The sequence below is a fragment of the Ursus arctos genome, chromosome X (assembly GCF_023065955.2).
Source record: "Ursus arctos isolate Adak ecotype North America chromosome X, UrsArc2.0, whole genome shotgun sequence".
NCBI classification, from domain to species: domain Eukaryota; kingdom Metazoa; phylum Chordata; class Mammalia; order Carnivora; family Ursidae; genus Ursus; species Ursus arctos.
In genome coordinates this window covers 40936712-40948811 of record NC_079873.1, presented here as the reverse complement: position 1 = coordinate 40948811, position 12100 = coordinate 40936712, and the positions used below count along the sequence as shown (strand labels likewise).

Below are 12100 nucleotides of genomic sequence, written 5' to 3'. Positions count from 1 at the left end.
GGTTTTGGGGAAGCATGTGACTCAGTTTCCTGAGCTGTAGAAATGGCTGAGGCCGTGGTTAAACCCAGGTATGTTTCCAGAATTCTGAATATTTCGGATCTTAGAAAGTTGTGTATTTCTTAACACTCTCAGCGAGGTCTGAGGCAGCCCCTTAAAAAAAAAAAAAAAGAAGACACCTTAATATTTATTCAAGAAAAGGGGTGGAAGTCGTTCACAGTAAGTGGGATAAGCCAGACTGAAAATTGTCCCTCATTAAGTCAGGTTAAGTTTTGTAAGCAAATGGTGCCCAACACGTGGGAAAGCTATTTCCAGAGCTTTGTGGACTTCAAATTTCAGGTAGAGGATCATGGTTGGTGGAATAAACCTCTTAGCAGGGATGGAAATGAGACTACACTAGCGCACAGGCTGAGAGAGAATACTGCTTGGGGATCATCAAGCTGCTCAGTAAATGGGGACAGACGTTATTAACGGTGTCACAACCCAGAGGCTGATTCTCTGTTCTGCAATCCTAGGGAGGCCCTGGCCCCAAGCGCTGGGCCTCTGTTGCCTGGTTCTAGGGAGAGGGGCCACCAGCACAGCCCTAGATGAAGAATAGGGAAGGAGCCCAGGTTTCTTTACTGCTGGAAGCTTGGCAAGATGAGAGGAAGGCTCCTGGGGTGCCCGTCTGGGTGACAAGGCTGATGACATTTGGAGTGTGTTATCCTTGGAGCTCCAGTGGCACAATCGGTTAGCGCACAGAACTTATACAGCAGTACATGCAGAGCAATGGAGTGTGTTATCCTAAGTGAGCAATTTCTGACTCAGCCTTGATTTCTCTGCGTCTGAGACAGGCACCTGGTCACAGGAATCGGGATCTCCCTGGGGATATGCTGAGGATCACACTCTCCAGACTAGACATTGGTTTCATTCTCATCGCATTTGAGGGGAGCTGTGGGCTGGAAGGCCAGGACAGTTAAACCCAAGGGCCTGCCTGCACCACTGCCCCCCCAACCTGGGGCCCCTCAAAACCAAGGAAGGGGCACCCTTCTATCAGCCCAGTTTGCTGAGAGTGGTTGTGTGGTGAAAGGAATGAAGCATACTTTTCCCAGGACTGAGTGTGTGCTTTTCAACTCTGTGAGGACATGCCTGAGTTTGTAGAACAAAACATGCTCTGCTCCACCACGGGGCCTTTGCACTTGCTGTTCCCATGGCCGTCAATGCCCTTCCGCATGCTCTTCATACATTTGGCTTCTGGTCATTAAGGTCCCAGATCAAATGTCTTCAAAGAGTCCAGCAGCCCACCATCATTATTTGCATCAATATAACCTCCTTTTGCTATCTTTATAAATCTGACCTCTCTCTGAAGAGAGAGCTTTATTTATTCATTTTCTTTTCTTTTGTCTTTTCTTTTCCAACATGCGTCTACACGAGGTTAGAAACCTTTGTTTCATTTCACCAGCATCTCCCCAGTGCCTACCACAGTGCAAGGTAAACAACTGGGGCTCAATTATTACTTGTCAAATGCAGGTGAGATTAAAAGGAGCAGCTGGGGAATCCGGCCTTGATTAAATCTTGCTTCAACCCCCTCCCTCCAGCCATTTATACTGTCTGGGCCTCACTTCCCTCCCCCATGAAATGGACATATCAGGATTGTTGAGCAGATGTGTAAGGAGATGAAAATAGATACTGCAAGCAAAGCCAGTAGCAGGAATAAGGCTAAGTAAATGGTGGCTGGGGTTACTATTATTAGTCTCCTGGGTGTGACTGTGTTTATAGGACTGGAGCTCCTTACTTCTCTAGAGCCACACCTCCACCAGGCTCTGAGTCAAGGGTAGCTGGAAGCCCCAGCACACTCCCCCGCAAGGTCCACAGTGCTGACCATTCAAGCGCTCACCTCTTCACCTCTTTATATCCTAGCTCCCCGCCTGGCTTTGAGGTCCCTCTCTCCTCCCAGCGTCAGCCTGGAAATTCACATTCTGGTCTTTTAATTTGTCTCCCCTCTCCGACCCCACCATAGGGGTGGGAGTTACCCATTCCTGCCTGACCACAGCTTCCTTCATTGGGGGGGATGGGGCCAAGTGTTCAGGATGTGGTGACAAGCGGAGGTGACTGGACATTTCTGGCCACAGCCAGCGCTGGCCTCAGGGCTATCCTGGTCGGAGTCCCGCTGGCCATATAAGCCCTGCCTTTAAGGCTCTGCTCCCAGGATGGAGGAAACTCTGGCCTCTCCCAGGCCCGGGAACGCCCAGCATGTGGCGTGTGCACACAAGCCTGGCTGCAGTTCGTCACCATCTATGGAAGAGGGGGGCGCGGCTCAAAGGTTCTAACAGCCTTTTTTAGCCCAGCCCGCTGACTCACACCTTCCCGACTCCGCCCCAAAGGGGACTCCCGGGCCCCAGCCCATGCCCTAAGGGTGGCAGTCTACTTGCCGGCGAAAGCTGGCCGACCGGGCCGGAAGTGAGAGACCACAGGCTCCTGGTGAAGGAAGCCACCCTGGTTCTAGCCTTGCTGTCGGGCCATCGGCTGAGGGTCTGGACGATTCCTGCCCGGGGCTGTGGGTATTCAGGTGCACTCCCGCTACAACGGCCCACCTCTGCATTCCCCATGCCAGAAGCAAAGATAATCTGAGAGCCCCGCACACCTCCCAAAAAGTGAAATGAATGAAGGCGGAGAGAAGCAGGAATTGGGGAAGAAAAACGGAGTGGGGAGAAAGCACGCCAGGCTGAGGATCGGCACAGCAGACCCCGCTAGAGGCGCGAATGAAACAGCGTGAAGTAAGCTTGTCAATGGTTACAAGAAGAGGCCCTCCTTGAAACCACACCGACCCACCCCCTCCTTTGCGGGGTGAACTCAGGAGCCCCACCCGGCCTAGAGCACCTGGCAAGTCAAGACTGGGTCGAACCATTTTATTACCTCCCCCGCTCGAAACCAGAAGCGCAGGGCTCGCCCGTCCGGAGGGCTGTACCACTGACACTGCGAGGGGAGCGGGCTGGTCCGCAGCGCGGCAGGAGTGGGGGTGGGACCAGACCAAGTGCAAGCTCTCCCAGCGATGCTAGTGTGCGGTCGGCGGAGCACACCAGATCCAGGTTGGGCAGTACCGAGTGAGCATCAGACCGTCCCATACATGCTCAGTGCCTCCGCCTCCCAGCTGCCATCTCGAGAGCAAGCTGCGCGGCCCCTGGGATCCCTAAGGCCCGCGAAAGCCGATCCTCACTCGGCACCAGCCAGGGTCCCGGGGAACCCGGGGTTCGGTCGTCAGGCTCCTCTGTGCGGCGCTCAGGAGGAGGAACCGCGGGGCAGTCCGCCAGCGGCTCTGGGCTAGGCTCTGGGCTGCCCCGGGTTTGGGCCATGGTACTGGATTGAGGGTGCTGAACTGGGGAAGCACTGACGCTGCGAGATCTCATCACCTCTGGTCCTCCAGGATCTGGGCTGCTATCTGGAGATGGCAGAGCTGCGGGGTTAGATTGGGAGATAGGGTGGGGAATGGAAAGCTGAGCCCCCTGGCTGAGGGTGGCCAGAAGACTCCAGGGGCTGCAGGAGACGGAGACCCCACTCCTTAGAGAAATCTCCCTTTGCAGCCTGGACAAACCATTCAGGAACCATTACCACCCCTCAAGACTACACACACACACACACACACACACACACACACACACACACACACCTCTTTTCCCGAGACCTCTCTCCTCCTGGATCCAGAACATGCCCCCCAGAAATAATTTCCCACAATCCCAAAGGAAATCAAATCCTGACCTTGACCTCCAGATGCTAAACTTCTCCCATCTAGGACCCCAAACTATCCCCTTTTTAACCCACCTCCCTCAACTCTCAACCCTTTGCCTATGGACCCCTCAGCTTTGAAACTAGATCCCCCTACCCTTTGGATCCCCATCCCATCCTCTCCCTGCTGAGACTCACTCTGCCTTCTCATGTGAGGACCACAACTCTTCTTTCTTAACACCTGCTTTCACCCCTGACCCCTTCCCCCTCTCCTCCCCCAGTACCTCAAAAGCCTCCCCTCTAAAATTTACTTTTATTCCTATCCTGGTACCCTGCCCTTGTCAATCCTGCTTTTGAGAATACCATGACCCCGCACAGACACTAAACTCTAACCTCCCCACCGAGACCACCAACCCCTCCCATCCTATACCCCAGCCTCCCCACTTTGCAACCCTCTCTTTTCCCTAACAGATCTCTGAACCCTCTCCCTTGGGAAACCCACCATCTCTTTTCTGGGGCCCTCCCACCCCTTCAGGCTTGCTGGGATGGGTTTCAAGGGGCCTGCTTAGTACAAGGCGGAGACGGGGGCCGCCTGTGCGAATGCGCTCCACCACTTGAGCGTGGGTGAGGCCCTGAGTTGACTCTCCGTTGATGTAGAGCACGAGGTCCCCAGCCTACAAGAATGCAAAGAGAGGGGTATTGTAGAAAAAGCAGATGCAGAGCACCCCGACAAAGGGTGAGGATTGGGCTAGCACTATGGAATGGAGGGCGTTTTGAACGTCACCTGCAAGCGACCACAGCGCTGAGCGGGCCCGTTTTTCAGCAGCCCACGCACTGCCAGAGGAGCATCCCCTGCTGAATCTTTGCCTCCGCTTAATGTGAGGCCAAAGCCCGCGGAACCGCGAACCAGTTCCACACAGAACCGTCCAGAGGTCTGGAGCGGCTTCGAAGCAGAACGGCCCTTAGCCTGGGTCACTTGGAGCGGCGCGTTACCTGTACCCAAGGTCTCCGACTGATGATGCTGGAGTAAAGACACAAGCGTACGTACATTGCCAGTCTCAAAGCAGGTGGCATCCAATAAAAGGGCGAGGTGGTACCTGCGGCCGGTGTTCCACGAAAGTGGGATTAGGCAGGCGACTGTCTGTAACCTCTATGTCCGCAGAATCCAGCACACTAACGGCTAGATGAAAAAGGCAGTCAGAGGGGTACTGCGTCGAAACCACCTAGGACCTGCCCCCTGATTTAAAATTCTAGCCTCACCTCATTTCCATGCCTCTAGAACACAGATCGGCACACCCACCCATTTAACTGGGCTCAGCCCACATGAATAACTGACCGGAGCCTGACTTTTAAGTAATAATCCTGGGCCCGGCTATTTAAATACACCTCCAGACTTTCCTATAGTCCTCTAACAGCGCGAAGATCCCGCTCCTCATACTACACCCTTAGGCCCTCCCTGGGGGTGCAACTCCAAGACTGGGCTCCCGAACTTTTCAGGCTCCGCCCTCTAACTGGCCTAGAAACTTCAACCCATTCCTGACATTTCGATCCCGCCCCCTGGCGTTTGCAGGCAACACCCCCTAGAGTGCACTTCTTTCCAGGCCCGCCCCTCAGCCAACTGTCCGCCCCCAACACTCTCCAGGCCCCACCTGCTCAGAAATGGCAGGCGAAGCCCCCACTGACAGGGATAACCATCCAGCCCCGCACGCACAACTAACCATGCAACATTCACCTACCTACCTCAGTAACTTTCCCAGGGTCACCTCCTGGTGGAATATTCTAGGATAACGCCAAGGCTCCGCCCCCTCGACGCTCCCTCCGAGCCCCGCCCCGCCCCGCCGCCACTCACACCCATTGGCCCCACCCAGGGGAGTAACCAACAAATCCCCGGTCCGTCCACTCAGGCCCCGCCCCCCGGGAGGCCCCCGCCCCGCCCCGCCCCCCGACACGCACCGGCCTTGGGGCGCAGGCGCAATGTGGCACCCGTCCGCCGTACCAGCGCCGCCACGTCGGCCGCAGCTCGGGCCGCCAGGGGGCGCGCGTTCAGCCGCGCCAGGAGCTGCCGGGCTCTGGGGCCCGCGGGCAGGGGAGGGTCCCGGCCTGCGCGGGTGCAAAGAACAGGTCAGCACCCGCCCGAGCCTCGGCGAACCCCCACGCTCCCCGACGTCCAAAGACCTAGAATGCCCCTCAAGATCTTCGGAGCCCCCCGACCACTCCCTCGATAGTTCCGGAGGTCGCCCACTGCCCCTCTCCCGCAACCCCCGACCATCGCGGGCCTGCCCGTGGACCCCCGCTTGCCCCCACTAGTTCCCTGGAGAGAGCTATCTGACCGAAATATTCCTGGACACTTCCCAACACCCTGGGACTATCTCTGGAGGTCTCCGACTACCCCTTCGTAACTCCAGATTCCAAACGTCCGGCACAGTAGCGAGGGGACCCCGATTCTCCCAGATGTCCCGACAGAAGACGGCCTGCCCCCGCTGTGGCCCGGGCACCCCCGATTCCCCTTCCAGACATCCTAGGCAACCCTGATGGCCCACGTAGCCCCAACTGCCCCTCCATATATCCTCAGAGGCCCCCGCCTAACACCCCGCCCCGCCATTCACTACAGCCCCCAGTGACTAGGTGTCTCCAGTGACCCCGGGCAGACCCCTCTGGCACAACGCCCCGGAGACTCCTGAGAGCCCGCGGGTCTGGTGCGCACCCCCGCGGTGCGGGTGCGGGTGCGGGTGCAGGTGCCGGTCGGGGACCTAGAGCCCAACCCCGGCCGCCTGGCGCCCGCCCGCCACTTGGGCGCCAGGGCTGCTTTGTTTACCACCTGTCTAAGGAAAAGGTGAGGAGCGGACAGGTGGGGCGAGGGGTGGCAGGGACGCACCCAGTCCCTCCCCACCCTCCCCCGTACCTCCTCTGCTCCCTCTGGGGTCCGTGGCGCCCCCCGCGCGCGGCTCCATGACCCGAAGTCCGCCGGGTGGACTCCGCCAGCGACGCGTTTTCAGCGCCTGGGCGCGCTCACCTGGCGGCCCGCCCCGGCCTGGATGCGGCTGGGGCCGGCCGCTCCCGTGCCTGGCGCCCGGACCCGCGCGGTGACCTACCTGGCCGCCGGCAAACAGGCCTGGCTGTGGCAGCCAGCGCGAGCGCTGGGCCTCGCTCTGCCTCAGGCGCCAGACTCTGCTAGCCCAGGAGCCTGGGCTGGGCTCCTTTTTCCACCCAGGAGGGGTGGTGAGCCCACGAGCCCACGAGCGAGCGAGAAGGGGAAGTCGAGGCCCAGAGAAGTTAAGGGTCCCGCCCGAGCTCTGACAACTAAAAACGGGGGTGCAGAAGTGGAGCCCACGTTTACCAGGGAATTCTGCAGCCTCCAACAGAGCTTTGCTCATAGTAGGGCGGGCACTCAGCAAATTTGCGGTCAAGGCTTCCTACTTGGGAAGTAGAAGAGTCTGTTGGACCGGGCGGGAGTGGGGGCGGGTGCTTGGAGCCTTGGGGGGCATGGGAGGGTTTGGGGCCCTGAGCATGATAGGGTTGGGGGACTCCAAAAGCCGGGAAGGGCAGGTGCCTTGGAGAGTGGAGGGGCTGGTAGGGGTCTGAACTTGAGGAGGCTTTCAAGGCCCCTGGGTGGGAGGGGTCGCCAGCTAATGAGAGGGGAGAAATGAGGCCCCTCTTAGGTACTAAAAGTGGGGGGTGGCCTGGAGACCGAGGTCTGCAGGGGGGAGCACTTGGGCACAATGCTACTGTAGTGGGAGGAGGAATGGGGTGCAGTGAGAGACAGCCTGTGACCACCGCTTTGTGGAGGAAGAAACTGGGGCCACAGGGGCTCACACACCTACCTGTCCAGGGCCCCACAGCCAGCCAACAACAGCTTGGGCCTCAGGCGGCTTACCCCCAACATTCACTGGGGCTGTGACTGTTTCACTATGGACACTGTGGACACTTTCCCTGTGGACCATTCTGGGTGGCTGGGCAGCCTCTCTCGTCCACCTTTCGGGGGCCCGGTGTTGTCATAGGTGAGAGGGGATGAATGGTCCCTGCTTCCCTTCCTCCTGCAATCTCTTGGCCCTCCCACCTCTGACCTGACCTTGTCCGGAGGGGGAGTACACTAGACCTCATTGTCTGCTCTGCCCTGTTCTTATGCCAATCACCTGGGGCTGTCACAGTTCACCAAATTTTTGCACTGTTTTTCCCAGCCTCCTTCCCTTTACCTGTGCTGTGTCCTCTGTGTAGGAGTCCTTCCCAGTCATTTGTCCACCTGAAATAGGACTGCGCGTTATCAAGGCCCAGTTTTAAGGCTTCAATCTTCCATTCATCCTTTTCTGAAAAGAAATGCAGAAGATGGATGATTAGCTATGTAGAATTGTAAACCAACGTACTTCTGTCTGTGAGGAAGAGTTTAGGCTGATTTATTTTCCTGAGTCTTCTCAAGAGAACTGGATTGAGGAGAAAAACCAAGGCTCATCCCTGGGCTCCCATGTCCTCTCCTTCACTGGGGAGCTTTCCCACTGTCTCCTCCAGGGTCCATTCCCCTTGAACCCCCTTTGGGGACTTCCCCAATCCTGCAGGGCAGTGCTGGTCACTGGGGTCACTGGCCTTTCTGGGCCTCTGTCTGCCTGTCCTGGTATCTTTGTCTGGCTGCCCACATCTGTCCCAACCTGAGTCTGGTGTTCGGTAGGGGAAGATTGAGACCCTTTATAGCACTGTTCTCCATAGAATTCTCATTCCTTTATGTATTCTGTGGACATTCTCTAACACCTGGTCAGAGCTCAGCCCCATGCAGGGACAGCTGGGTACATGGGGCTGAAACAGCCCTGGGCTCTGCTATTAGCAGGCACCCTACTGGATGCCTACACAGACATTGACAACACAATGTGGTCAGGGCTGGCACCTGCCTTTCTTATAGGTTTGTACTGGAAATGTATTTCTCAAAGTAGGAGGGTACATCCAATTTTATTTAATAGTTACCTCAGTTTATTAGTTTTAGACTTTTAACCTTATAATATGTGGGCCTCCATTTGTGTTCTCACCCTGGGATTCACAAATGTTGTGGGATGGGCCCGGTCAACCTCAGAAACAAAGAGGGAGCACAATGATTTCAAAATTTGACATGCTACAAAGACAGAGTAATAAAAAGAGTGTCCGACTGGGCATGGATTAGACAAACTAATCAGTGAGAAGAGGGGTTTTAGATATGGGTGTATATATAGGAACTTGATACATAAAGTATAGGTGGCATTACACATCAAATGGAAAGGATGGAATCTTCGGTATATGGTGGGAAAATCAGCTCACTCTAACCTCAGTAAGATACCACCTCACACCCACTAGAGCGGTTACTATCAGGAAAATGGAAAAGAACAAGTTCTGGCCAGGATGGGGACAAGTTAGAACCCTTATGCATCGCAATGGGAATGTAAAATGGTGCAGCCACTGTGCAAAACAGTTTGGGGTTCCTCAAAAATTCAATGTAGTCTTACCATATCATCCAGCAGTTCCACACCTAGATATAGACCCAAGAGATTTAAAAGCAGAGAATCAAACAGATACGTGTATGCAAATGTTCATAGTGGTACTATTCCCAATAGCCAAAAGATGGAAACAATGCAAATGTACATAAAGGGATGAATGGAGAAGCAAAATGTAGTATAAACATACAATAGAATATTCTTTAGCCTTAAAAAGGAATGAAATTCGGGCACATGCTACGACATGAATGAACCTTACAGACATTATGTTGAGTGAAATAAGTCAGTCACAAAAAGGCAAATAGTGTTTGATTCCACTTGCGTGATGTACTTAGAATAGGACAATTTATAGAGACTGAAAGTAGGATAGAGGGGCGCCTGGGTGGCACAGCGGTTGGGCGCCTGCCTTCGGCTCAGGGCGTGATCCCGGCGTTACGGGATCGAGCCCCACATCGGGCTCCTCCACTATGAGCCTGCTTCTTCCTCTCCCACTCCCCCTGCTGTGTTCCCTCTCTCGCTGGCTGTCTCTGTTAAATAAATAAATAAATAAATCTTTAAAAAAAAAAAAAAAAAGAAAGTAGGATAGAGATTACCAGTCGCTGGGGGGAAGGGGGAATAGGGTGTTATTTTTTAATGGGTAGAGAGTTTCTGTATCCATGGATGAGGCAGGACTGAAATATTTTTTTTTGAGATTGATTTATTAATTTGAGCGAACAGTTGTGAGCAGCAGGAGGGGCAGAGAGAGGAGAGAGAATCTCAAGCAGAATTTGCTCTGAGCACGGAGCCCAACACGGGGCTCGGTCCCATGACCCTGAGATCATGACCTGAGCCGACATCAAGACTCAGACGCTTAACTCCCTGAGCCACCCAGGCACCCCAGGACTGAAATATTTAAAAGAGGGAAGGCTTTTATTTAAAGCTTAGATCCAGGAAGTTGACAAAGGAGTGAGGCTCAAATCAGTGAATAGGTAGGATTTTTGAGGTAGATTAGCCTAAATCAAAGAGTGTGGGGCCAAAATGGAGTTAATAAGAATACATTAATGTGGGACGTCTGGGTGGCTCAGTGGGTTAAGCATCCGCCTTTGGCTCAGGTCATGATCCCAGAGTCCTAGGATCAGCCCCACGTCAGGCTCCCTGCTCAGCGGGGAGTCTGCTTCTCCCTCTCCCTCTTCCCCTGCTTGAGCTCTCTCTCTTTCTATGTCAAATAAATAAATAAAATCTTTAAAAAAAGAAATGCAAAGAACAAAACAACTTTGAATAAGCAGAAAGTCAGAGTACTTACGATATTTGACTTCAGATTTATTACAGAGCTACGGTAATAAGACAGTCTAATACTGGTGACAAAAGAGACAAATAGATCAATGGGAAAGCATATTAAGTCTGCAAACAGATCCACACATATATGGACAACTGATTTTCAAGAGAAGGACAAAGATTTGTCTGTGGATAAAGGAGTATATTTTAAATAAATGGTGCTGGGACGCCTGGGTAGCGAAGTCGTTGAGCATCTGCCTTCGGCTCAGGGCGTGATCCTGGCATTCCGGGGTGAGTCCCACATCAGGCTCCTCCGCTGGGAGCCTGCTTCTTCCTCTCCCACTCCCCTGCTGTGTTCCCTTTCTCGCTGGCTGTCTCTCTGTCACATAAATAAATAAAATCTTTAAAAAAATAAATATATGGTGCTATAACAATTGGATACATATTGGATATAAATTTTAAGGATTTTATTTATTTATTTGAGATAGAGAGAATGAGCTGGGGGGCAGAGGGAGAGGGAAAAGCAGGCTCCCCACTGAGCATGGAGCCCAATGAGGGGCTTGATCCCAGGACCCTGGGATCATGACCTGAGCCAAAGGCAGACGCTTAACTGACTGAGCCACCTGGGCACCCCTACATTAGATATAAATTTTATACATGCAAAAATAAATTTGAAACAAATTTCTTTACATTAAATGGTTTTTGAAAAATGGTTTCATTCAGGGGCACCTGGGTGGCTCAGTTGGTTAAGCATCTACTTTGGGCTCAGGTCATGATCCCAGGGTCCTGGGGTTGAGCCCTGTGTTTGGGCTCCCCGCTCGGTGGGGGATCTGCTTCTCCCTCTCCCTCTGCCCCTTCTCCCCCCACACCAACTTGTGCTCACGTGCACGTGCTCTCTCTCTCTCTCTCAAATAAAATCTTAAAAAACAAAATTGTTTCATTCAAAATAGATCATAGACCTAAATGTAAAACCTAGAACTATACAATTTCTAGAAGTAAGGAGAAAAACTTTGCGACCTTGGGTTAGGCAAAGGTTGTGTAGATAGATTTTCAAAAGCAAAATCCATAAAGGAACCAATGGATTAATTGGACTTAACCAAAATTCAAAACTTCTGCTTTTCTTTTTTTAAAGATTTTATTTATTTATTTGACAGAGAGAGAGATTGAGAGAGAGAGAGAGAGAGAGAGAGATGGCACAAGCAGGGGGAGTGGCAGGCAGAGGGAGAGGGAGAAGCAGACTCTCCACTGAGCAGGGAGCCCAATGTAGGGCTTGATCCCAGGACCCTGGTTATCATAACCTGAGCCGAAGGCAAACACTTAACCGACTAAGCTACCCAGGTGCCCCAAACTTCTGCTTTTGAAAAGACAATGCAAATCACTCTTCTTAAGAATTGTATCCATAATATACACATAATGCCCAAAATTTAATAATAATACAACCCCATAAAAATAGGCAAAATATTTGAACATATAGTTTATCAAAGAACATATATAAATGGCAAACAATCGTGTCGACAATGTTCAATTATTATTAGTCTTTAGGGTAAGCAAGTGAAAATCAGGATGAAGCACCACTGTACACATATCAGAATGGCGAAAAGTACAAAAGTCTGACAATACCAACTGTTGGAGAAGATAGGGAGGAAATGGAATTCTCAGAGACTGCTGATGGAAATGTGAAATGATATAGCATCTTT

The 12100-nt window shown here is 53.0% G+C and overlaps 1 protein-coding gene across 4 annotated transcripts; it reads right to left on the bottom strand.

Annotated features, from left to right (window-relative positions):
- Positions 1–1364: 1364 nt before the first annotated feature.
- On the bottom strand, positions 1365–6747 carry MAGIX (MAGI family member, X-linked). 4 transcript variants are annotated; one of them, XM_048213601.2, is made up of 6 exons: positions 6602–6742; positions 5653–5799; positions 4797–4879; positions 4484–4720; positions 4202–4373; positions 1365–3415 (listed from the first exon to the last, which is right to left on the bottom strand). In XM_048213601.2, exons 1-6 carry the CDS (start codon positions 6648–6650, stop codon positions 3108–3110), a joined length of 996 nt encoding a protein of 331 aa, XP_048069558.1. In that variant the 5' UTR covers positions 6651–6742; the 3' UTR covers positions 1365–3107. The 4 variants fall into 4 exon arrangements, with proteins under 4 accessions (XP_048069558.1, XP_048069557.1, XP_048069560.1 ...); XM_048213600.2 differs by having other exon boundaries at positions 1365–3430; positions 6602–6738; XM_048213603.2 differs by lacking the exon at positions 4484–4720 and having other exon boundaries at positions 6602–6747.
- Positions 6748–12100: the final 5353 nt, after the last annotated feature.

What these genes read in the sequence shown, in the direction of transcription:
- MAGIX (XM_048213600.2), bottom strand. Translation starts at nt 6,650, where the DNA reads ATGGAGCCGCGCGCGGGGGGCGCCACGGACCCCAGAGGGAGCAGAGGA. An exon ending in AGCGCTGTGGTCGCTTGCAG is followed by an intron (nt 4,374 to 4,483) that starts GTGACGTTCAAA and finishes GCATTCTTGTAG; the next exon opens with GCTGGGGACCTCGTGCTCTA. An exon ending in AGGGCCCCAGAAAAGAGATG is followed by an intron (nt 3,431 to 4,201) that starts GTGGGTTTCCCA and finishes CTAACCCCGCAG; the next exon opens with CTCTGCCATCTCCAGATAGC.